Source organism: Lissotriton helveticus, chromosome 7 (assembly GCF_964261635.1).
Source record: "Lissotriton helveticus chromosome 7, aLisHel1.1, whole genome shotgun sequence".
Taxonomy (NCBI): Eukaryota; Metazoa; Chordata; class Amphibia; order Caudata; family Salamandridae; genus Lissotriton; species Lissotriton helveticus.
Genome location: NC_136068.1, coordinates 1,146,035,779 through 1,146,060,296, shown reverse-complemented (window position 1 = coordinate 1,146,060,296; position 24,518 = coordinate 1,146,035,779). Strand labels below are relative to the sequence as shown.

Below are 24,518 nucleotides of genomic sequence, written 5' to 3'. Positions count from 1 at the left end.
CTGAAGCACATCAACTTCCTGGAGATGAAGACAATGTTCCTAGCCCAGAAAGCATTCCATGCACACATAACAGGTCAGACAGTCACCACAACAACTATGTTTTACCTGAACATACAGGGAGGAACTAAATTGTTCACACTGAGCAAACTAGCCCAAGGGATATAGTAATGGGCAATACAAAAGTAAAAGTAAAGTAAAGTCCACATTTGTAAAGCGCACAATCACCCGTAAGGGTCTCTAGGCGCTGGGGGCCGTCGGGAAGATTAAGCGAGCTATTGCCCAGAGTCACATGGTGCTGGGCTAACCTGCCGCCGGAGCCGGGGATCGAACCCTGGTCCCCAGATTCCAGCGTCAGTCGCCCTGGCCGCGGCGCCACACCTACACAACGCTACAGTCTGTCCACCTACCAAAAAAGGAAAACATTGAGGCAGACTAGAAAGCAGCTCCCATGAATGGTAACTAAAACAGCTAACACTGGAGAGAGTTTTCAGTAAATGGGGGAGACCAACAATAGACCTGTTAGCAACACAAAAGAACACAAAATGCCAGCACATCGCGTCCAAGTTTCAACACCCCCTATCAGGGGAATGTACTGTCCATAAACTGGTCAGGGAGATTTCCCTACGCCTTTCCACCAATTCCCCTGATCCCAATGGGACTGGAGAGAGCCAGATAAACAGGGACAAAACTCATCCTCATATCCCCACAGTGGGCCAGACAATCCTGGTACTCAGACCCGTTGGAGAATGTCCAAGGGACAAAAGATCATTTTCAAGACAGAAAGAAAACTGCTGACAATGAACCACCTGGAGTCAGCAACCCTGACCCTAGCGACCTGGCTCCTGAATATCTAGAGTTCGGGTTTCTCAATCTACTGCCCAGGACAATGGAGACCATTAGGTAAACAAGAAAAGCTGATATCAGGATGTGCTGTGCTGCAAAATGGAAAAGATACGTAGACTGATGCAGAACAAATAATTATATGGAATCAAGAATTAAACATCGAACAGTTTTGACTTGGCTAACTTGCCTGCTTGATGCTGGGCTAACTTAGTCATCTTTAAAGGTACACCTAGCTGCCACAGTAGCAAACACCAGGGGTATATCATGCAAAAACTTCTTCACGACACCTGTTGTAAAACGTATCATAGAGAGGGCTAAAAAGAACGCCCCACCACGATCAGCCCCAGCACCACTGTGGAACCTGAACACAGTGCTTACACAACTAATGGGCAAACCCTGTGAGCCTGTGCATAGGTCGGACCTGAAATCACTCACATTCAAGACAGCGTTTCTGATTGCAATCATGTCACTACGCAGAGTGACTGAACTACAAGCTCTAACAATATAGGAACCACATCTACAATTACTCAGGGACAAGGTAGTTCTGAGAAATAAACCACAGTTCCTACCTCAGATAATCACCATCTTTCATGTCAAACAGAGCATTTAGTTGTCTACTTTCTTTAAAAACCAATGACTGAGACAGTACGAGCCCCACACACTTTGGATGTCAGAAGGACTTCGATATACCTCTTGCAAGAAACAAAAAGGTTCCGCATAGGAAATCAGTTAATTTGTCTCGTTTGCAAAAGGAACCAAAGGGAAAGCGATTACCAAGGGCGCAATTTCCAGATGGATTGTGTAAACAATACAAACTTGCTCTTCTACAGTGGGAATAGCATTACCCACATGACCAAAAGCCCACTCTACAAGGAAAAAGGGCGCTAGACTAGCATTCCTTGAAATGTACACATGGATGTCGTATGCACGTGGGCATCACCACACACGTTTGTAAAGCATTACTGTGTGGGCATTCAAATAAACAAGGAGGCACAGGTGGTACAGAGTGTTTAACCACCTGTTTGCAAATACTTCATCATTTCATCGCTACCAATCCGCAGGGAGGGATACTGTACATAATCTAATGCAAAGCATGTGAATCTAGAAAAGGATTCATGATGCAAAACAAAATGGTTACTTACCAGTAGCAGTGGTTTTGCAGCTTGCAGAGTTTTCTGGATTCACTAGCGACCCACCCACATCCCCAGAAATGAGAGAGATCCGAACAAGGTGGGAAGAAACTGATAATCGAAGGAAGTATACTACCAGAAAGGAAAAGAAAAAAGAATCAGATCAGGTGGCGACTATACATATGAACGAACAACCGGGGTGCCGTCTAACGTCACACAGAGGATGGACATACCACCAAATAGTAGTCTGCGACACCCAAAAAGAAAAAAAAAAGGAGACCATTCCGGACCTAACCACTAGATGGCGGAACAATGCAAAGCATGGGAATCCAGAAAACTCTTCAAGTTAACTACACTTACTGGTAAGTAACGATTTAGTTTACATCTGTGCCTCTTAATATTTGCATGCCAAAATAATACCAATGCATTGACATTTTGCACTGCGCTCTTGTTTCAAACAATACTTAAAAACGTGAGTCCAAGTTTGACCTCTAGGAACTAAGTTTCAAAACCTATCATGCTCTCTGAAATTGGATGTACCCCCAAAGTTGTGAAGTCCACAGTCTAAGCACTTTATAAAAGTAGAAAAGAAAAAAAAAGTTATAACTAGGTTCCTTCAGGACACTGATGGGAAAGGGCTATTCACTTTAAACAGCTGCCCCCAAACCCACCTAGAAAAGCACTTAAAATCATCTGATCCCTTGGTCGTGGATAGCAGATTAATGAAACAATGGGTTTGTTTTCCTAAATAATTTATTACAAAAAGAAAGTTCACGTTGGTGATTGGAATGGGTTGCTATTGGGTTGTGGGTTGCGGCTGATGTTTTTTAGTTGCGGCACCTGTTTTATTTTGAGAAAAGTTGAGAGCCAGTTTGTACAGATCCGTTTCAGAAATGTTCCTGAGCTTCATGTGATTAGGTTTAGTTCCCGGTCTTATGCTAAGGGTGTTTCAGAGCTTCTCCTTATCAGCCTCCATAGTTCATGCTCTTGATTACTAGTTGATCGGATCAGGGAAATACAGCAAAAGACTCTGGTTCGGAAGTAATGAGGAATGCAATGCAGCAGGTGCGTAAGTTCTAAGCCCAAAACAAAAACATTTTTAGGGAATACACCTCTAAATTGCAAATTAAATCTGGCTGTCACTAGTCAAATATTAACCCTGTGACCGACCAAAAATGTAAATCAACCCTTGTTTTTGGAAAGCGAAGATGTATCAGAATAAAGTAAATTCAGCAATTGTGTTACCCTTCGGTGCATTTTTAAATATAGAAGCAGATCTAAAGGCTGTGGTAAGGGTTAAGGGTTTCAGTAAAGTGATAGAGGTATAGGAAGAGAGGCCACAGGTTAACACGTAAACCGCTGGAGAGGTTGGTGTGAATGTAGGTGGAGCACTAGTTATAGAGAGTTGTGAAACAACACCAAGGAAGTTGGGGATATATTGTAGACTGAATAGCTGAGGTACCAAAGAGACATACAAATAGACGGATGTGGCAGGTGGACCAAAATGAGAGACTAGCTTTTATACAGGTTTTAAATTATTACGGTTAGAAGATCTTTTTTTCAAAATGGTTATTGGTCTAGTGAGTATTTTTGTTTTTACACTTTTACTTCAGACATCTGCTTTATAAATATTGGTATTTATGTGTAGAAATTCATACCTTAATTAGATTTACACAATTGTTAATTCGCAAGCTATCATGAAAATACATTCACTTTGTGAGAATGTCTAAATGAGGCTTTGAAATAAACATACACAGCTTTTTGTGCAAGTATAATATGACCTCCCTGGGAAATTCTGATTGAGGCAAGAAGTGAGGGAGCTATCTTAGAAGACACTATTGCCCCATCCCATGCTTACCTACCCACTGGACTATCCCGCTGACTGTGACCCTAGGGTCGAAGACCGCGTCCACGTGCGCCCTGACTAAACTTTTTTAGACTACCCTAACGCCTGCCTCCACTTTCCCCCTTCTATTTCATTCCAATACACATAACACCACGGAGACACAGGGACGTCAGTGGGGAGGAAATGGGACATTTCTGGGCCAGTGTTATAAATACTAAATTGATTGTTGAACTTTTACTTGTATACACCCTGCCGTTCTGCACTGCGGTGCTACTTCAATGATTGCTAGTCAGTTCGGAGACAGCTATTCGGTGATGGTGTCTCCAGTTATGCTCATCATTGGTCCTCTGGGGACGGACTAGGGTCTCCTACCCAGGTCAGGATTGATACAGTGTACAGGAGCTGTGCTTACTCACAAAATTATCTCAATAAAATGTAAACAAAAAAAGTATATTATTTATTCCCCCTCTATCCCTTAACCACTCTATAAAATATTATCTGGAATTCAGACTGCCAGGATTCCTTTAACGTTTAACAAATCGAGAATTTTCCCTTTTCAACTCGTACTCACATGCAATCATACAATGTAAAATAATGTATTGTCCATTTCATAGGAGCACCATCTTAAAAAACATAAACTCAGTCTCTAGATTGCTGTTTTAGTTCAGGTGTGCAAACCAGAAGCATTCCGCATTAATATTGTTTCATAGAAAAGCCCAACGTAAGCCATACAGGGCCATAAAAGAGATGCATGTTTGAGGAATAGTTAACATCATGTAGTGCTCCCCTTTGAGTCTGCCCCATTCCATGCTTAGATGGTGAGGCCGGAAGTCTGGAGATAGCGGTTATACTTCGAAGAGGCTGGTATGGATTTGGGAGAGTCTGCCATTTGTTTTGCTGGTGTCTCTGAGACTATCTATCCCGGGCCAGGGAAAGCTCAAGCTGATGTCCATGTCTGAGAGACCTCCACCAGGGCTAGTTTTGGGTCGGTCAGATGTCATGCCAGCAACGCTGGGCCATGGAAGACCTGTAAGGCATGGATGAAATTATTCAAGTTTGACCATTGCCTCTGAAATGTTGAATGCAACTTTCAACTCTAAATCTACCATGCCAGGTGCATCTATGTTTGGCATGTAAGCAGTGACCTGATTTTTTTTGTGTGTAAGTGCATAGTTTGTCAAATGTTGTGTCGGCATCTCTGGGCAGCCAGGGGTGCTGGGGTACAGTCACCCACGCAGTAAGGCTGGAACACAGTTAATTACATACAACAGTGGTTCTTAACCTTTTGACTGTTGTGGGTCCCTTCTTAATCATTATGGATTAGTGGGGACCCCCACTAAATCCTTTTTGGAGTCTGGGGACCTCACTGAGTTATTATTAGAACCCGGGGATTCTAGCCAAAGAGGTTTGGATAAACAAATCAATACAGAAAAGTATGGAAACAAGAATTCATCAAACAAATTATTAAATATTTTTTTAATTCACCAGTCAATATAAAACAAAACATATCAAAATTGTAATGTGAATGGGAAGGGAGGCACCCTCGTCTACAGACCCCCGGGACCACGCACACAATTCAGCGAAGACATCACAGACTTCATCAGCCCACACGCCCTCCCCTCCACTGACTACATCCTCCTCGGGGACCTCAACTTCCACCTGGAGAACAACAAGGACCGCAACACCACCGCCCTGCTGGAAAACCTCGCCAACCTCGGACTCAAGCAACTGGTCAACACCCCCACCCACTACGCCGGCCACACGCTTGATCCCGTCTTCTCTTCCAGCAAGTACATCACCTTCAGCCACTCCACCGGACTCCACTGGACCGACCACAGCTGCGTCCACTTCAGCTTCAAAAGATCCACGACCCACCACCACCCGCAACAGGTACCTCACAGGATTTGGAGCAAGATCACCACAGACCAGCTCACCACCTCCCTCAGCCAGAGCCCACCCGCCAACACAACGGACCCCAACGAAGCAGCCCGCAACTTCACACAGTGGCTGACCGCCTGCGCCGACGACCTCGCGCCACTAAAGAACCCTCCCAGCAGACCCAGAAGCAAGAAGGCATCCTGGTTCACCGACGACCTCAAGGACTCCAAGAGGACCTGCTGCACCCTCGAGAAAGCCTGGCTCCTCGACCGGACCACCGACAACATGACCGCCCTCAAACACGCTACCCGCAAGCACCACCAGCTCATCCGCACCAACAAGAAGAAATCCCTGAAGGAACGAGTGGACAACAACGCCCACGACAGCAAAGAGCTCTTCACTATCGTCAAGGAGTTCTCCAACCCCAGCACCGGCATCAACGACATCACTCCGTCACAAGACCTCTGCGACTCCCTCGCCTCGTTCTTCCACCGCAAGATCGCCGACATCCACAACAGCTTCGGCGCCCCACCCACGCACCCAACCGTCGAACCAATGCCCCCCACCGCCACCCTTCGCACCTGGACCACGGTGACCACCGAAGACACAGCCCGCACGATGAACACCATCCACTCCGGATCACGGACCGACCCCTGCCCACACCACGTCTTCAACAAGGCCGACTCCACCATCGCACCCCAACTCCGGAACATCATCAACGCCTCCTTTAACACCGCCACCTTCCCGGAGAGCTGGAAGCACGCCGAGATCAGCGCCCTCCTGAAGAAACCTACAGCGGACCCCACCGATCTCAAAAACTTCCGCCCCATCTCGCTCCTCCCTTTTCCTGCTAAAGTCATCGAGAAGATTGTCAACAGACAGCTGACCGCCTTCCTCAAGACGAACGGATCCCTCGACCCCTCGCAGTCCGGCTTCAGAGCCAACCACAGCACCGAGACCGCCCTCATCGCAGCCACCGACGACATCCGGACCCTGCTCGACAAGGGGGAAACAGTGGCCCTCATCCTCCTGGACCTCTCCGCTGCTTTCGACACGGTCTGCCACCGCACCCTAGTCCAGCGCCTCAGCAACATCGGTATCCAAGAGAAGGCACTGGAGTGGATCATCTCGTTCCTCGCCGGAAGAACACAAAGAGTCCGCCTCCCCCCGTTTCGCTCCGAGGCCACCGAAGTCATCTGCGGCGTCCCGCAAGGATCTTCACTCAGCCCCACCCTCTTCAACATCTACATGAAACCTCTCACAGCCATCGCATGCGAGCACAACCTCAACATCATCTCTTACGACGACATCCAGCTGATCCTCTCCCTCACCAGAGACCCCGACACCGCCAGAACCTGCCTACACGAAGGGATGAAAGACGTCGCCGAGTGGATGAAGGACAGCCGCCTGAAACTGAACTCGGACAAGACGGAAGTCCTCATCCTGGGATCTTCGCCCTCCGCCTGGGACGACTCCTGGTGGCCCTCAGCCCTGGGCTCCGCACCCAAGCCAACTGACCACGCACGCAACCTGGGCTTCATCCTGGACCCCTCCCTCTCGATGACCAGACAAGTCAACGCCGTCTCCTCATCGTGCTTCAACACCCTGCGTATGCTTCGCAAGATCTTCCGCTGGATCCCGACCGAGACCAGGAAGACTGTCACCCAGGCACTCGTCACCAGCCGACTGGACTACGGAAACGCCCTCTACGCCGGAACCACAGCCAAGCTACAGAAAAGACTCCAGCGCATCCAGAACGCCTCCGCCCGACTCATCCTGGATGTCCCCCGACGCAGCCACATCTCCAGCCACCTGAGGAACCTGCACTGGCTCCCCGTCGACAAGAGGATCACGTTCCGGCTCCTCACCCACGCACACAAGTCTCTCCACGACCTGGGCCCCAAGTACCTCAACGACCGCCTGACCTTCTACACGCCCACACGCCAGCTACGGTCCACCAGCCTCGCCCTCGCAGCCGTACCACGTATCCGAAGAGCCACCGCCGGAGGAAGATCCTTCTCTTACCTGGCTGCCAAGACTTGGAACTCCCTCCCCATCCACCTTCGGCTGACCCAGGACCATCTCGCCTTCAGGAAACAACTCAAGACCTGGCTGTTCGAGCAGTAGCATACCCCTCCCCCCAAGCGCCTTGAGACCCTCCCGGGTGAGTAGTGCGCTATACAAATGGCATGATTGATTGATTGATTGATTGAAGGTTGGAGCTTTTCTAAATGTAACTGAGGTAGCCCATAGTCCTTACTGTGTTCTGTTTGATGCACTTACACTTCTCACACAAATCAATATGAGGATATCAACTTAATTTTAACCTCACATTTCAAATTCCTTAACATTTTCAAAATATTATTTAACTTTTAGGCAGTTGCGGACCCCCATGAGTTGGCATCGCTGACTCCCAGGGGTCCCCGGACCATAGGTTAAGAACCACTGGCATACAAGGTCATTGCCACCTTTAGTTGCAAAAGACTTTGGATGCGGTCGCAGGCCTGTGGTGTCCGAGACGTGTTAGACTGATGATGCAGAGATTGGTCGGGCTAGGGCACAGTTAGCTACCTGGCCTTTCTTAGATTATTGAAAGTTGATGGGACTAAGATTGAATCAGTTACATATGAAGGCAGTTTTTGAGGGAAGACCGATACTGTGATTGAGAATTCAGGTCTCTGCATGGACTGTTCACCTAGCCGAAGAGCTGCCTGCCACAAAATGTGTCCTTTGTTTGAAATCGGGGTGTCACTTTTGACTGCCAATTCTCATTTCACAGTCATTGAAAAAGTGTGGTCAAAAGGATTCCTTCATCCCAATCTTCTCTGCAAGACCTTCCTTTTTTGCCCTACATTGTCCAGCGTCATTGGACAATGCCTGTGGGATTTTTTACACAAACTGCTGCAACTATGTCTCTTTGAGGCTCACAGCAAAGGACATTAGCAAACCACAGTAATTTCAAAACTTAGCTGCCACCTAATGCCCGATTACGAGTTTGGAGGTGCAGCGCCACGCCGGTTCAGTCCCGCTGCGGCACCACCAAGCCTGTGCTCCTGTCTGGCAAGCTTTTTTAGGCATTCCCATGGCGCTGCCTTTAAAAACAGGCACCGCAATGGGAATGCCAAAAATAGTTCTTGCACTGCGTGGACTTGATAGTCCATGCTGTGCAGGGACTAGTGTCCATGCACACAGAGGGGCACATTCTATGCCCCCTTTTGTGCATCCAGATGAACGCAGAGGAACCAAGAGGCCCTGTAGGGTGCGTTTGTTTCCTCTCTGCTAGGGTTTACATGGAAGAGGAACTGCCATGTAAACTCGGGCGAAGAGAAACTCCTAATATCCCGCCAAACACATGGGTGCCCCTGACTGCCTCAACACCGCAAGGGGGTGGTAGTTCCAAACAAAATATGTGTTGAACCAGAGAGACTGCAGTGGTACTCTTATGCCGGGCCAGTGCCTCTGGACTATTGGTAGGGTTTGAGATCAGTGAGTTGGTTTTTAAGATGGTGCCAATGGAATGCGCGGCAGGTTTGGTTTAAGCTGGTTTTATGTGAGGTTAATGTCTCTGTGGGATGAAGGTCCTATCTCAAAGCCATTCACATGGCCGGTACGGAGTACAGAGACAAGTGTAAAGCGTCAGACCAGAATGGTACAACTTGTGCATTTCTGAGATTGGAGGAGAAGGGGTTGAGGTTTCATACCTAATTTGGACTCATGAAGCTGCTGTGTCTGCTCAAACAATCTCTCAGTGTAATGAATAGTTGTATGCACTTATATACATATGTCTTGCTTTCCACTTCCGTTACCTTTTGAGTACTTAGATGGTGATGTCCGGTCCCAAAACATTCTCACCAACAGGGTTGTCTTTGTATAATCTCTTCAGGCTTTGCGGGTGGATATTCAATATTTTTTGTAGCGCTTGGCTGGTTTCTTCAAAATGGTAGCCATTATATAAGCATTTTACTTACTGTTGTTATAGCACATCATTAGAGGCTCAGGGGACTCTTTTTATATTTATTTATTCAGAGTTTTATATAGCGCGAACAAGATCTTTGCAGATATCAGAGTGCTTCACAGAGGCAGGGGGTGAACAGGAGGGTGACTAAGCTTAATATTAGGTACAGTATAATATTCAACATAGCTTTCATGTGCTGATAAAGTAACAATAAACATTCAAATAAACGTTAATATAAGACGGTACAGAGTCTTTGGTCCAACTATAAAAGAGATCAGGCGAGCTAGGCTGTAGGCTGGCTTATACCACTTTCTAATAGTTACTGAGAGACCATGGATAGGGACATCCAGTTTCAACAAACTAACGTGTACAATATGGTAATAGGTAGTGGGTGAGTAGTATAAGAGGCTCGCAATGAAGTAAGAAAATGATATCATTAGACGTTAGACAATGAGGTAGCCAGTGTTACACAAGCGGTGTAAAGTCTCTGATCCAACAGCAATGAAGTTCAGGTGAACTTGGCCATAAGGATGGCTTTCACCTCTTTCTTGAAGAAGGCAGTGGAGGAGATAAGCCTGGTTTCAGGGGGGGAGTGCATTCCAGATCCTGGGTGCCATTCCTGCGAAGGAGCGTTTGTAAGTTTTTTCCTTCCGGAATCTGCGAGGTTTCAGGAGTAGATTTTTTGTACTTCTATTGGATCTCGACCCTCCTGATATAGTCAACTTTTGAGTGAGGTAGATGGGTGCCTTGTGGTGTACGGCAGAGTGTGCCATAACAGCAATTTTCAGCTGTATTCTGGCTTCAAAGGGCAGCCAATTCAGTGATTTCAAATCCGGGGATATATGAGAGTGTTTTCTTGAGCCAGTGATGAGTCTCGCGGCAGCGTTCAAGGAGGCTCTTAGGGGTGCAGTTGTTGCTAGAGGGAGTCCGCTGAGGGCCACAATTCCATAGTCTATGCGGGGTAAGACTAGGGCTTGTACAGCAGTTTGGAAGTCTTTGACAGGGAGGAAGGGTTTAAGTTTCCTTAGTGTGTTGATTTGGAAATTAGCTCCTTTCGTTGCTTTGCTAATGTGCTGTTGCATGTTTAGCTTTGCGTCCAGTGTGATGCCTAGGGATTTCACAGAGTCCACGATGGTGGGTCGGACATTGAGTGCTGTTAGGTGATTGAGCCAGGTTTGGGTGGTGGTAAATTTCGCAGGGGATGATATCAGGAGGAACTCAGTTTTCAGAGCATTTAGTTTAAGGTGATTATCGGCCAACCATGATTGGGTGTTTCTACTTTGCTGTTTGCAGTATCTTGATTGTATTTATAGAGTGGATGTGCTGGCAGGTTGACTGGTTGTGTTTTTTGCCTACCATTGTTCCATTCTCCTTTGTATGGGCATTACTTTTTGTCATATGTTTTTTGTATTTGGATCGCTGAATGCAAGAAGTGACTTAGACCTCTCGAAACATGCTGCAGAATAGGATTTAACTCGCTTTCAAAATTGCTTAGTGTTTCTAACTTTGGGTTCTCTAACATTCTGTAGCTTTACTCATGGCTTGATAGAATCGGAATTAGATTCCTTCATATTCAGATCCTGCTCTGATGTGGCTCTGCATATCCTGTTGTATCATAGAGCCTGGCTGATTATTGCGGCTTTCTTCGTGTACTCTGTTAACGCCATCTCTTTTAAGACAGTTGACTTTGTCTGTTGGTTTTCCTTATTCCCTTGTGTGTAGCCGGTTGTCTTTTATGCTGATGTTGGTGTACAGAAAATGTACTCTTTCTGATGAGAAGACAATTATAAGACCGATGGTTGGTTAAAATCCACCAAACCCTCTGTTGATCAGTTTATGTTTCTTTTTCCCAGTTGTCCAAATTGGCATAATATCCCTAATGTGCCATTTATATGTTTATGGTCTGTAATTATTAGTGGCAAGGTAGGTACTGTCCAGCTGTGCCACGAATAGGTGTACAATTTGGGGCTACTGATGTTCTGAAATTGGTACCATTAATTTCTGAATATGAAATAGTTGTGCCTCATGATGAATTCTATGCATATGAATGCAGTATCAGTGACAAGGATCTAAACTCCAGAGATTTTTAGGCCTTTGTCCCTGGTTTGTAATATTAGTGTACAGTGAATCCACATTCATGGATTCCAGTAGTGTTCCTCTTGATGGAGAGCTGATAACATTCAATGTGTTTTAGTAATCCACAATTGGCTTCAGGATGATTTTTACTCAGAACCTGATCTGGCGATGAACAGGAGTTCATGCCTGTTCGCTCCATGTATCTCTGGTAGCAAGCTCTTTGTTCCTTTGTGTCATTTGGAGGTTTTTTGTTATCCTCTTAATTCCTCAATTGTGTTGTTTGGTTTGATCATCCTGCAATTGGTGTAATGTCTAACATCTTCAAATATGTTGTGTGGTTCATAGATTCACTGATGTTCATTACTCAACTGATTTACTTTTGTCTGCTGGTTTTTATGTGAATTTATAGTTGTCATTCGCTGACTTGATGGCCCTTGTTTTTATTGCCATTAGGTTACAATGGCTGTTTTGTTTATTTGTCAAAGCACTGAAGGACATGCTGTATCGAAATCCTTTTTTAGGCACAGCATTCCTTGTCTTTGTCCTAATTTGTGCATGTGATGCATGTTTACATCTCATATTTTTCCTTCTGTTTATTCCAGGTTATTTTCGCAATTCCTTTGTGTTTTTCCACAGTTTTTTCCCTCAGAAATTAATCTACCTTTAAATGTTCTAATTTTCACTTTTGTCATATTGCATGAATGTACTCTGTTAAGGTTTCTAATTTTGTTTGTTTCCTTTTCTAGATGTGAAGCCCTCAAACGTGTTAATAAATGCACAGGGGCAGGTCAAAATGTGCGATTTCGGGATTAGCGGGTATCTCGTTGACTCTGTTGCAAAAACCATGGATGCTGGATGCAAACCATACATGGCGGTAATTCCTTTTTTATTTATTTAGATCATTTATTGTAATAGTATTTTTCATTCATAATATTGATTAAAACATTATTAAAAGGTGGGTATCAAATACAGATTATTAATAGCTACCACATGGGTTAATAGGTTTATTATTCATGTGTGTATATTCCTACAAATGAACAGCATCAAAACAAAATCAACTTCATAACAGACCTTGCATTTAACATATTACGTCCACAAGTTGGTGGAACACAAACTCTGCTGTATCATTTGATGACGAACATACTTGATTTGACTAAGATCTCTTTACTTTACAGCCAGAAAGGATAAATCCTGAAGTAAACCAGAAGGGTTACAGCGTAAAGTCAGATATCTGGAGCCTTGGAATCACCATGGTAGGACATTGCAGTCTTTAATGTTACGTAGCTTTGGTTCAGCAGGTGTTACTTACCATGTTCAGTTATATCGCCTATCTTGAATGGTTTGTTGTGCACCTACTTAATCTTTGCATGTAATCATTTAAATAGTTTAGATACATTTGTGAAAAGAGTGATGATAAGATGAAGTCCATTGGTGTGTTTGGCGAACCATCTCCTTATGAATGAAACCAGTTGTACTTTTGTTGCAGTGCAGCGCCTATGGCTTCCTCGCTGCACTCATTACTGCAGGGTGGAGGGTGCGGCATCCCACCATGTTGGATGACTGTTTGAGGTATACCTCATTGAAGAAGGTAAAGCAGTTTGTGGGAAAGTATTGGCGTTGGTTATCAGGTTACTTGGGACTCCGCTTTCTCTGTTTTGGGCTTTCATTTTACAAATCCTAGTTTTCAGGACCGTTAGTCCAAGTCCTTCAACTGAGCTGAACAAAGGTTTCATTTGAACTGGCTTGTTGAATGAAAGCTGAGGGCTAGAAATACCCTGTCCTGGTAACTTTGAGTCACTTGGTAAAAATGTATTGGAAAACAGTGGTATTGTCTTGATGAGAACCATAAAATTCCCCAGGGAATGCCTAGTGGCTTCCGAGCTGCTGGTGATTTGAGGTGAACCAGAGAAATGAACTTTAGAGCAAAAATAAACTGTGTTTGAATTGTGTTGGCAATGACTGCTCTTTAGCTCAAGTTTTCCTCTAAGCAGCCATCATAGCATTCTTAATTTTCTCATGGATAAAGTCATTATCACAAGAGTTAGACCACCAGGTTGGAGAATGAGTTGCTTGCACAGGCACGTCTAGTCTTTTGTAGTACATCCAGGGATTGTTCCTGCTCTGATGCATCGATGACTACTGCGAAAGGCTAAAGGGCGGGTTCGATAGTTTGGGGCTGGGACTGTTCCATGGATGAGTCAGAGGATTGGATTTATTCCTGCATTAGTGCAACCTTAAGGAACTCTCAGTATACAGTTTAGGTCAGTCTTATGCAAAGGATGAGCTTGTGAGCTACGGATAGCTCTCTAGCTACCTAAAAGTAGCCCTATATGCAGGCTAACCTACTAAATGAGAAGCTTTTCTTTGGTTGAATTAATATATGAATGCCAAAATTCAAAAGTGTGTATTCAACATAAAAAAAATTGTCTTTTTTAACCCAGAAATTGATGTTGGGTGAAGAATTATTGAAGTGTCAAAATGGGTTTAAATCTGACTTTTGAGTGATAAATCAAGCAGCTCTATGGGGACTTATTACTAAAATTATTGCCAAGGTGATTGCTGGAATAGCTGTTATGTATGTAGAAGCATTCCACATTGACAGCCTTTTTTACATTGCTGCTGGCTGACATGTCCGTTGAATTGAGTGGATCATTGTTGTTAGTCTTGCATATGGAGGCCCCCAATTGTCTGATCTGGGCACTATTACTACACTCATTTCTTTGAAATGTAAGTAGCTCCTATTTTTAAAAAGGTTGGGGACTCCTGGTCGAGGCAAGAAAACCTCTTGCCTTCTGTACTGGCTAATGTACAATGGAGTAGCCCTGCTTTTTTTACGCTTATTTGCACCATTCTGGTATCGTAGACCGTGCTTGTAAGAAATCAAGTCAAAGGCCATGCTAAGCCCTGTCTGCTTTGTCATTGGCAGTGACTGGAGTTGCTGCTCACAGATGTCTGAAATGCTGCATTCATGGCATCCCTAAGTTGATTTTGGCTCACCTGCCGCAGTTGTGTGTCAGATGTGCTGAGTCCATATGCCTTGCGCTGCTGCACTGTTAGTTCAGTGTGGTTGACACTTGTATGTATCATGATGTGGATGAGTACCTCTGCTATTTTTAGTGGTGGAAGAGTGATGGTTTCTCACTGTAGGGAAGAGGAAGTGTTGTCGCCACGCTGTACTTATGCCAGCTCTCAGGAGACATGTGACTAAGGTTCAGGGCCTGAAGTCTTACTTCCTGATGCGAACTCTGGATAAGGCTGCTACGGAAAGAATCCTTCGGACTTAGAGTCTGGTACTAGGAGTGGAGTTTCAAATATGAAGCCTGGTAGGCTCTTGAAGAACTCTGTCTGCTCTTCAGTGACAGTGATTGAAAACTGCTGGGCATTAGAACAGATTTTCAGCTCTGAGCAGTGCAGTTTATGGCTGCCGCCTTATCAGCAAAAACAGATGATGAAATTTATCTCGACTGCAATTATTGCTCAGTTTTCTGCAAGCCCAGAGCTAGTTAGCTTGAAAGACAGTGTAAAGGTGCCACTCCCCATTGCAATTCCTGCTTCTTGGGACCTCCTGTCCTTTTCTGTGTTGTGGAAGCAGTACTTCTCCAGCACAGGCTCAGCCATCAGTGATCAGAAAACTAGAATGGGTCTTGGCTCACACTCAGCAAGGCTGAGCCAATACTGTAATAGAACAACACAATTGCCAATGCTGAGACTGACTAAAACGCTAATTGTAATCCTTTCATGAAAGAAAACATGAAATTCAGCTTTACGAATTGCAGACTAATCCAACGTACTGTATTCAATATTCATTTAATTGTTCAAAATATTTTTTCAAGGAACAACATAGTATAGATGTGCATTTCTATACATAACCAAACTGTACATTAGAAGACGGACTCATGAAAACACATTGAAACAATTACAACATCATACATATGGTCAATTCCACATTCATATCACATTCATCCAAACATAAAATAAACAAGAAGAAAAAAGAATTGAAAACACGGTCCCTTCAACACAACTAAGTGTGTAATTAAACACCTAATGTCTCATCTGTCACAAATTTCAAATTACTAAGAAATGTAACCAGGGTACTATTTCCTTATTTAAACAGAAAGACTTTTCGTGTTCAGGGACCCGATTGGTCTACGCGTTTCGAACCCCAGCTGTTTAGTGGGTTCTCCTCAGGACCAAAAACTATCTATAAAAAACAGAATAACATAAGTTTAGACTAAGCTTAACAAGACCTCTAACCTTAGGTCAAACCTGCGTCCCCCTAGACGCTTCCATACCTTAGGATCTCCAGCTCTTGATCATAATCCAGATATGCCACAATCCCAGTCTCACACAGTGACAACACTAAAAGAAGGGAAAATTTGAAAAAACTTAGGTGACAGTCTGCAGCACCTGATCACTAACTGAAAGGAGCAGAACGCTCCCTTGGGTGGCTTACCTAAAATTCACTGATGTGCTCGTAGCAATTTTCCATGTGTAGGCGGTGCCTCTTTTCTAGAATCGAATATCGGTATTCGTGTCCACAACCCCTAGTATAAAAATAGGATCAGAGACCCTTTTAGTAACAGCTCGCGTCCGCAGCCCGACTTTCTGTATAATGATTGCAACTGTCGATCGCTTACCGTCGATGTGTATGCGCGTCTCAATGCCTTTCTGGCGCGCCTCTCTTTACTCGCAAGTCTTCATCTTGCCTGGAGGAAATACAAATCATTCGGGGCATTAGTAAAAGCGACTCATCTCAGCTGAAACGGTCGCTGTAAAGTTTGCAGGGCTGCTGGCTTACCGAGCGGGCATAAGTTCCCGACATCAAAGGATTTGCTCGCTGTTTGTCAGGCAGACGCGTTTATTCAGTGCAAATCGTCCAACTTCCTGTTTCCTCGTGGTGACTATCGCATAGGATGCTGGGAGTTGTAGTTTGTGCACATTTCGCAAGCTCAGATGTTTTAATGAAATGGGGTAAAGTGGAGTGATAATTAAGCGTCACAGACCGGCAGCCTCAATTGGCTTCAGCCAAAGGCTCTCAGAATTAGTCCACGTACAGTAACCATATTTACAGTGGTTTAAATATTTCTGAAATTTCATTAAGCCCATTCATAGCCGTGTTGAACTTCATAATAAGCAGGGCTTCTCTTTGGCTTAGACGTGCCTCAAGGTCCCCCCCTCGAGGGTCTTTTTCAATTTTAGAAAGGACAGTCCACTTGAATTCATTCTCCTTGTGATCTTTAGTAATCCAGTGATTTACAAGTGGCGCATTCTCCACTTTTCTCCTGATGCGAGATTTATGTTGTGTGATGCGCTGTCTGATTTCTTGGGTCGTTTTTCCAATGTATAAGCTTGGACAAGGGCACAAGACCCCATACACCACGTTCTTAGTTTTACAATTAGAAAACGCATCGTGTTTCCAATGTATATTTTGGAATGTAAAAATTGAACTTTCTATAGTTTGATCACAGCAGGTGCAGGTACCACATTTGTGGTGTCCAATTATGGGTTTCATGCCCAGCATGCTTCTTAAAGTTGGTGCTTGATTCACTGGCAGTGCTGCACGAACAACATGGTTGGCTACACGTTTTTCTTTACGGAATGCGAATAGAGGTGGTGCTTCAAAAGCCTCGTTTAAATTCTTAATCAAGTGCCAGTTTGATGTGATTAGCTTCTTAAGTTGATGGGCATTTGGGCAGAACGTAGTCACGCATACAGCTCTTTCTAGAACCGGTTTGTCTTTCTTCTCTAGTAAAGCCTCTCGAGGTGTCCACCATGCTCTCTTGATTGATTGCTTTAGTAATTTTTTGGGGTATCCTCTTTGTATTAGGCGATCTTTTAGTTGATTGGCGTGGAAAAAGTAGTTTTCTTTGCTCGAGCAATTTCTACGGATCCGCAGAAACTGCCCGTACGGAAGGTTCTGCTTAAGGCTACGAGGGTGGTTGCTATTAAAATGAAGAACTTTATTTCTATCGGTCTCTTTGCGAAACAAAGTTGTTGCCAATCGTCCCTCTGATGCTACCACCTTTACGTCCAAAAAATTGATGGTTTTATTTGATGCAGCACAGCTGAATTTAATATCACTCGTCCTAAGATTTAGCCATTCCACAAAGTCATTCAATAGTTCATGCGTGCCTGTCCAGATTAAGAACACGTCGTCGATGTATCTCATATAATTGGAAATATGTTCGATAAATAGATTGTTGTTGTATATGAATTTGTTTTCATATAATCCCATGAACAAAACTGCCAGTTCTGGCGCAAATGGGCATCCCATGGCTACTCCTCGTATCTGATAAAAGAAATCAGAATCAAATGAAAAATAGTTTTTTTGTAAAGCAAATTTGGCAAGTTCCAAAATGAATTCTGTTGGTACTCTCGTTAGCTGGTCCCTAGTGTTCAGAAAAAAGGATAGAGTCTCTAGAGCCTGATCTTGGGGGATCTGTGTACGCCAATCAACTAAAAGATCGCCTAATACAAAGAGGATACCCCAAAAAATTACTAAAGCAATCAATCAAGAGAGCATGGTGGACACCTCGAGAGGCTTTACTAGAGAAGAAAGACAAACCGGTTCTAGAAAGAGCTGTATGCGTGACTACGTTCTGCCCAAATGCCCATCAACTTAAGAAGCTAATCACATCAAACTGGCACTTGATTAAGAATTTAAACGAGGCTTTTGAAGCACCACCTCTATTCGCATTCCGTAAAGAAAAACGTGTAGCCAACCATGTTGTTCGTGCAGCACTACCAGTGAATCAAGCACCAACTTTAAGAAGCATGCTGGGCATGAAACCCATAATTGGACACCACAAATGTGGTACCTGCACCTGCTGTGATCAAACTATAGAAAGTTCAATTTTTACATTCCAAAATATACATTGGAAACACGATGCGTTTTCTAATTGTAAAACTAAGAACGTGGTGTATGGGGTCTTGTGCCCTTGTCCAAGCTTATACATTGGAAAAACGACCCAAGAAATCAGACAGCGCATCACACAACATAAATCTCGCATCAGGAGAAAAGTGGAGAATGCGCCACTTGTAAATCACTGGATTACTAAAGATCACAAGGAGAATGAATTCAAGTGGACTGTCCTTTCTAAAATTGAAAAAGACCCTCGAGGGGGGGACCTTGAGGCACGTCTAAGCCAAAGAGAAGCCCTGCTTATTATGAAGTTCAACACGGCTATGAATGGGCTTAATGAAATTTCAGAAATATTTAAACCACTGTAAATATGGTTACTGTACGTGGACTAATTCTGAGAGCCTTTGGCTGAAGCCAATTGAGGCTGCCGGTCTGTGACGCTTAATTATCACTCCACTTTACCCCATTTCATTAAAACATCTGAGCTTGCGAAATGTGCACAAACTACAACTCCCAGCATCCTATGCGATAGTCACCACGAGGAAACAGGAAGTTGGACGATTTGCACTGAATAAACGCGTCTGCCTGACAAACAGCGAGCAAATCCTTTGATGTCGGGAACTTATGCCCGCTCGGTAAGCCAGCAGCCCTGCAAACTTTACAGCGACCGTTTCAGCTGAGATGAGTCGCTTTTACTAATGCCCCGAATGATTTGTATTTCCTCCAGGCAAGATGAAGACTTGCGAGTAAAGAGAGGCGCGCCAGAAAGGCATTGAGACGCGCATACACATCGACGGTAAGCGATCGACAGTTGCAATCATTATACAGAAAGTCGGGCTGCGGACGCGAGCTGTTACTAAAAGGGTCTCTGATCCTATTTTTATACTAGGGGTTGTGGACACGAATACCGATATTCGATTCTAGAAAAGAGGCACCGCCTACACATGGAAAATTGCTACGAGCACATCAGTGAATTTTAGGTAAGCCACCCAAGGGAGCGTTCTGCTCCTTTCAGTTAGTGATCAGGTGCTGCAGACTGTCACCTAAGTTTTTTCAAATTTTCCCTTCTTTTAGTGTTGTCACTGTGTGAGACTGGGATTGTGGCATATCTGGATTATGATCAAGAGCTGGAGATCCTAAGGTATGGAAGCGTCTAGGGGGACGCAGGTTTGACCTAAGGTTAGAGGTCTTGTTAAGCTTAGTCTAAACTTATGTTATTCTGTTTTTTATAGATAGTTTTTGGTCCTGAGGAGAACCCACTAAACAGCTGGGGTTCGAAACGCGTAGACCAATCGGGTCCCTGAACACGAAAAGTCTTTCTGTTTAAATAAGGAAATAGTACCCTGGTTACATTTCTTAGTAATTTGAAATTTGTGACAGATGAGACATTAGGTGTTTAATTACACACTTAGTTGTGTTGAAGGGACCGTGTTTTCAATTCTTTTTTCTTCTTGTTTATTTTATGTTTGGATGAATGTGATATGAATGTGGAATTGACCATATGTATGATGTTGTAATTGTTTCAATGTGTTTTCATGAGTCCGTCTTCTAATGTACAGTTTGGTTATGTATAGAAATGCACATCTATACTATGTTGTTCCTTGAAAAAATATTTTGAACAATTAAATGAATATTGAATACAGTACGTTGGATTAGTCTGCAATTCGTAAAGCTGAATTTCATGTTTTCTTTCATGAAAGGATTACAATTAGCGTTTTAGTCAGTCTCAGCATTGGCAATTGTGTTGTTCTATTACAGCCATCAGTGATGGCCTCAGGTGAGTTGGTCTACCGCAGCTTGATCAATCGAGAAGGCTGGCGGAGATCACTCTCCGAGACCAGCAACCAGCAAGACACAGTCAATGCTGGTTCCTTGGGAGCTACACTTTACATTACCATACAGGGGCATTGTGGAGACGCTTTTTGCACTTTATCGTTTGTGGCTGAATCTGGAAGGCTATTGCCAAGGTTATACACATCTTGGGGAGATAAGTTCCAAATTCAAACAGCTTTTTTACGTTTTGACTGCAAGCGCTTGTATTAAATATATCTTAAAAGGGGCTTTTAACCTGCCTCCTTGCTTTCCTTGGTTCCTGTGTCTGCCATTTACTTTTCCTCCATTTCTACTAGCTAACACATACTGTTTCCTGTCGTGTGCTTCTATTATCAGTTTCCTATCGACGAAGTACTGTTTCCATCCGCTTTTAGTGTACTTTTTAAAAATAATGTTCTGCCTGCTGTGCTTCTTTATCTAATCACCCCTGCATAACGCGGTGACATAATCATTCTATCCTACAGCGCGCTTACATACTTATTCTCCCCCTTGCTGCATGCATTTTAAAGGTGCATGTTGGCTAATATTTTTTGCTGTCATTATTACACATGGTTTGGAAGGCATTTTGCTTCAAGCTTTCTTTTCCCCTTGCTGCACGCATTTTAAGTCTGCCTGTCAACACCCTTCTTTAAAATTTATTATTCACAAGGCTTAGAACGCATCGCATTCCAAGCCTCGCTTTCGGCCAAGACCGCCCACCACAAAGCCTCCAATTTGTTTCCTGTACCCTACCATTTCCCTGTTTGAGATCTACATGAGGTTTACAAATCAGTTTAATTGATCTTTTACAAAAAAAAATTGCCAGACATATTTTAAATAGACTTTTAGATTGGATGGAAGAGACCCACATCCTATCAAAGTACCAAGCTGTATTCCGCAAAAAAACAAGCACCACGGACCAGGTTTTTAGATTCACATGTATTTGCTGGAAATACATCACTTTGAGGAAGGGCAGCCTGTATGTTGCTTTTATAGATCTGAGGGCTGCCTTCGATTTAGTCCCACGAACCCTATTATGGGAGACATTGAAAGATTTCGGGGTCCCAAGTGAATTACTTGTCCAGCTGATAAGACTACACACAGGGAATTATGCGAAAGTGCAGTGGGGACCAAGGGGCGAAACATCTAAAGCCATACCAGTGAGACGGGGTGTACGACAAGGTTGGTGTTGGCACCCATGCTTTTCTCACTCTATGTAAATGACATCCCCTCCTTTCTCGGTAATTGTAGCCACGACTCCCCAAAGCTTGGGGGTGAAGCTATCACAGCATTACTATTTGCTGATGACACCATTCTTATTTCCCAGACGCCTAATGGTTTGCAAAATTTAGTGAACGCATTCCATAATTACTGCATGCAGAAAGGTCTAGAAATTAACTCAACTAAGACCAAATACATGTCTATAAATCCACAAAAATCTTTTAGGAAGAACCTGGTCCTAAATAATCAAAAATTGTAGTATGTGGGAAGTTTGAATTATTTGGGAATCACGTTAGATAGTAAATTATCCTGGAAAGGACAGCTAGAGAAAAACAGGATAATGTTTTGCCAAAATGTATTCAGAAATACTGAAAAGGCACGGACCATCATGTAGCCCTAAGACCCTTATTATACTGGATAAGGATATGGACTATCCCTGAGCTGATTAACTATAGAGATGGTCTGATAGAGATTATGCAGATTAATGTGTAGAAGAGCATCCCCTGGCTAAAACACATCTCTTCTTGGGCGATTAAGCTAGGTCTAAGCCATTACCGGGAAGAACCCTTAAAACTTACACTTCCTTGTGAAAAGATTTTAAAACACACATTCTGGTCCCATACGCACAACGAATTACTCCACAGTTCTTCCACAGGGTCACTTACCCAGAAGTACCTTGCATTTAAAGACGAAGGTTCCTTCGAACCCTTTATGGATGAGATAGGCCCCCCGCTAGCAAAATCTTTATTTCTAAAATACAGATATGGCATCCTGGAAATAAATGCATATACCTTAGATGGGGGGGCTCCAACAAAGGAAATGATGTATGTACTATCTGTATGCAGAAGGCAAAGGAAAATGAGGTTCATTTACTTTTCCTTTGTCCATCCTATAAAACTGTTCGGGATCGATGGATTATTCCCTTATGTAGGAACCTAGGAGTGAGGACCTCTAGCGAAGCTGAACGCATATTGAAGTCTAATACCTCACAATTGGTGGTATTTTGTATAAGTAGATTTCTATACAAAGTGTATTTGATCAGGAAAAAGGTTGGATTAAAACTTTAGTAGTCTTTTATCCTATGAATTTTGGGTCTGGTAAAGACAAGAGAAGCATTTATACCGATTATTATTATTTTTTTTTTTTTAAACATCTGGCTTTTAAATATTTTTAGTATATTTATGATATTAGAGGATAGGTTTTATGGCGTAAACTGATCATGTGTATATAAATTGTATGACTATTTCTACCCCAAAAAAATTCTTAATACCTGAGCTGCTTGAAGTATCTGCTATGTAAAATATGTGTTTTTAATTGTTCTTTATAGCTAAAATTAGCCGTAATAAAGATTAAATGAATACAAGGCTTGGAATGCATTGCGCTCCAAGCCTTGCTTTTAGCCGAGCCCACCCTCCACAAAGCCTCCTATTATTTCCCTGTTTGAGATGTACCCATGATTATCCCAGGGGCATTTGGAAGTCGCTGAATGAGTCCACTCCCAGGCTGTAATATTGCAGAGTCCAGGTCCTGGAAGAGGTGTGCCGGCCACACATGAGATGAGTGAGCCAGGCACAGCTTGTTACTTACACCTGGGCTTTTACAAGGCTCGCTGGTGTGAACATGGAGACTGGGTGGCCCTGCGTACTCACTACTGTGTGCCACAGCCTCGTCTTCTGTGCCTGGCAGCACACCAAGGACTGCAGCTGTTGTCTCTTCCTTCCAGCCCTCATTGGCTGCGTAGCCATCACGCCTGCTGCTGACTCGACCTTTAATGGCTGTCATCCAAAAGATGCCTTGCAATGGCTGAAGATGGGTCTATATAACACCATGGTTCCTGTCACAAACTCATGGTGACATCTGATCTCTAGTAATTACTGGTCGCTCTTTTGTTGCACATCAAACCCCTTTACTTTTTTTGTAGCCTCTCACTCTTTGCACATTCGCTTCATTCTTTTCCTCCCCTTGTGTTCTCTTCAATTTTGCCCTTTCCTGCTGCACCATTTTCTATTGCTTTTTTTTGTTACCCAGCACTTTATTCCCTCATCATTAGTTAGCCCCTTGCTAACTCTGCCACTTTCTTGATTAATGTTTGGTTTATTCTCTCACTCCACCCTTCTGTGACCGCTCTTGGCTCTTACTTTTCGTCCTTTACCAATTCTTCATAAATCTTATCCTATTCTTCTATATTTCTATTATTTTTGGGGGGATGTTTATATATGTACTAATAATGCCAATAGGGCACCAGGACGTCTCAGTTTTTACTTATAGCTTTTTACTTATTACAAGTATAAGAGATGCACATGAATTAGGTGAAATCTAATGCATTTACCAATGCTTGTTTATAGTATCTCTTTGCTTTTTAGGTTCTAATTTAAATTGTTGTATTGGTTTGGGGTATATAGATTGTTCTTGGTACAAACCACTGCATTTATTAATTCTTATTTTGTCTTCATCAGACAGTGATAAAATGATGTGCAGGTTTGACATTATTATTTTTGTAACAGCATCGCAAAAACAAAATAATGTAAGTCTGTATTTTACAGATCTGTGAGAATAACTCCAAGGGTATCTTGGAATGACCGTAGTTACGTGGGATGAAAAAATAAAAAAGATGCTATTATTGGGTGACATGAGTTTTGGAAACAAAAATCAGGACAGCTCTAGACATAAAAGTAGGACTACATTTTGACACTTACCACGGGCGTTAAAGTATAACAAAGACAACATCTGAGACATAGCATTGTTTGAGTGTAATCTTCTTGTCGATTAAAAAAGGCTACACATAAAATAAGTGTTTGAGACGTTGTGCCCCTCGTTCAGTTTCAAAAAGTTAAGATAAGCTCACATTCAATCAGATTTTCTTTGCATTCGGTACTTTAATAGGGCTCTGCGAAA

The 24,518-nt window shown here is 43.4% G+C and overlaps 1 protein-coding gene across 1 annotated transcript in view; it reads left to right on the top strand.

Moving 5' to 3' along the window:
- Positions 1 to 24,518, top strand: part of MAP2K6 (mitogen-activated protein kinase kinase 6) — a 486,415-nt gene that overhangs the window by 409,539 nt on the left and 52,358 nt on the right. Inside the window, exons 8-9 of the mRNA XM_078654284.1 lie at positions 12,475 to 12,602; positions 12,904 to 12,981. Of these exons, the coding sequence (XP_078510410.1) occupies positions 12,475 to 12,602; positions 12,904 to 12,981 (206 nt within the window). The remainder of the gene's footprint in view (positions 1 to 12,474; positions 12,603 to 12,903; positions 12,982 to 24,518) is intronic.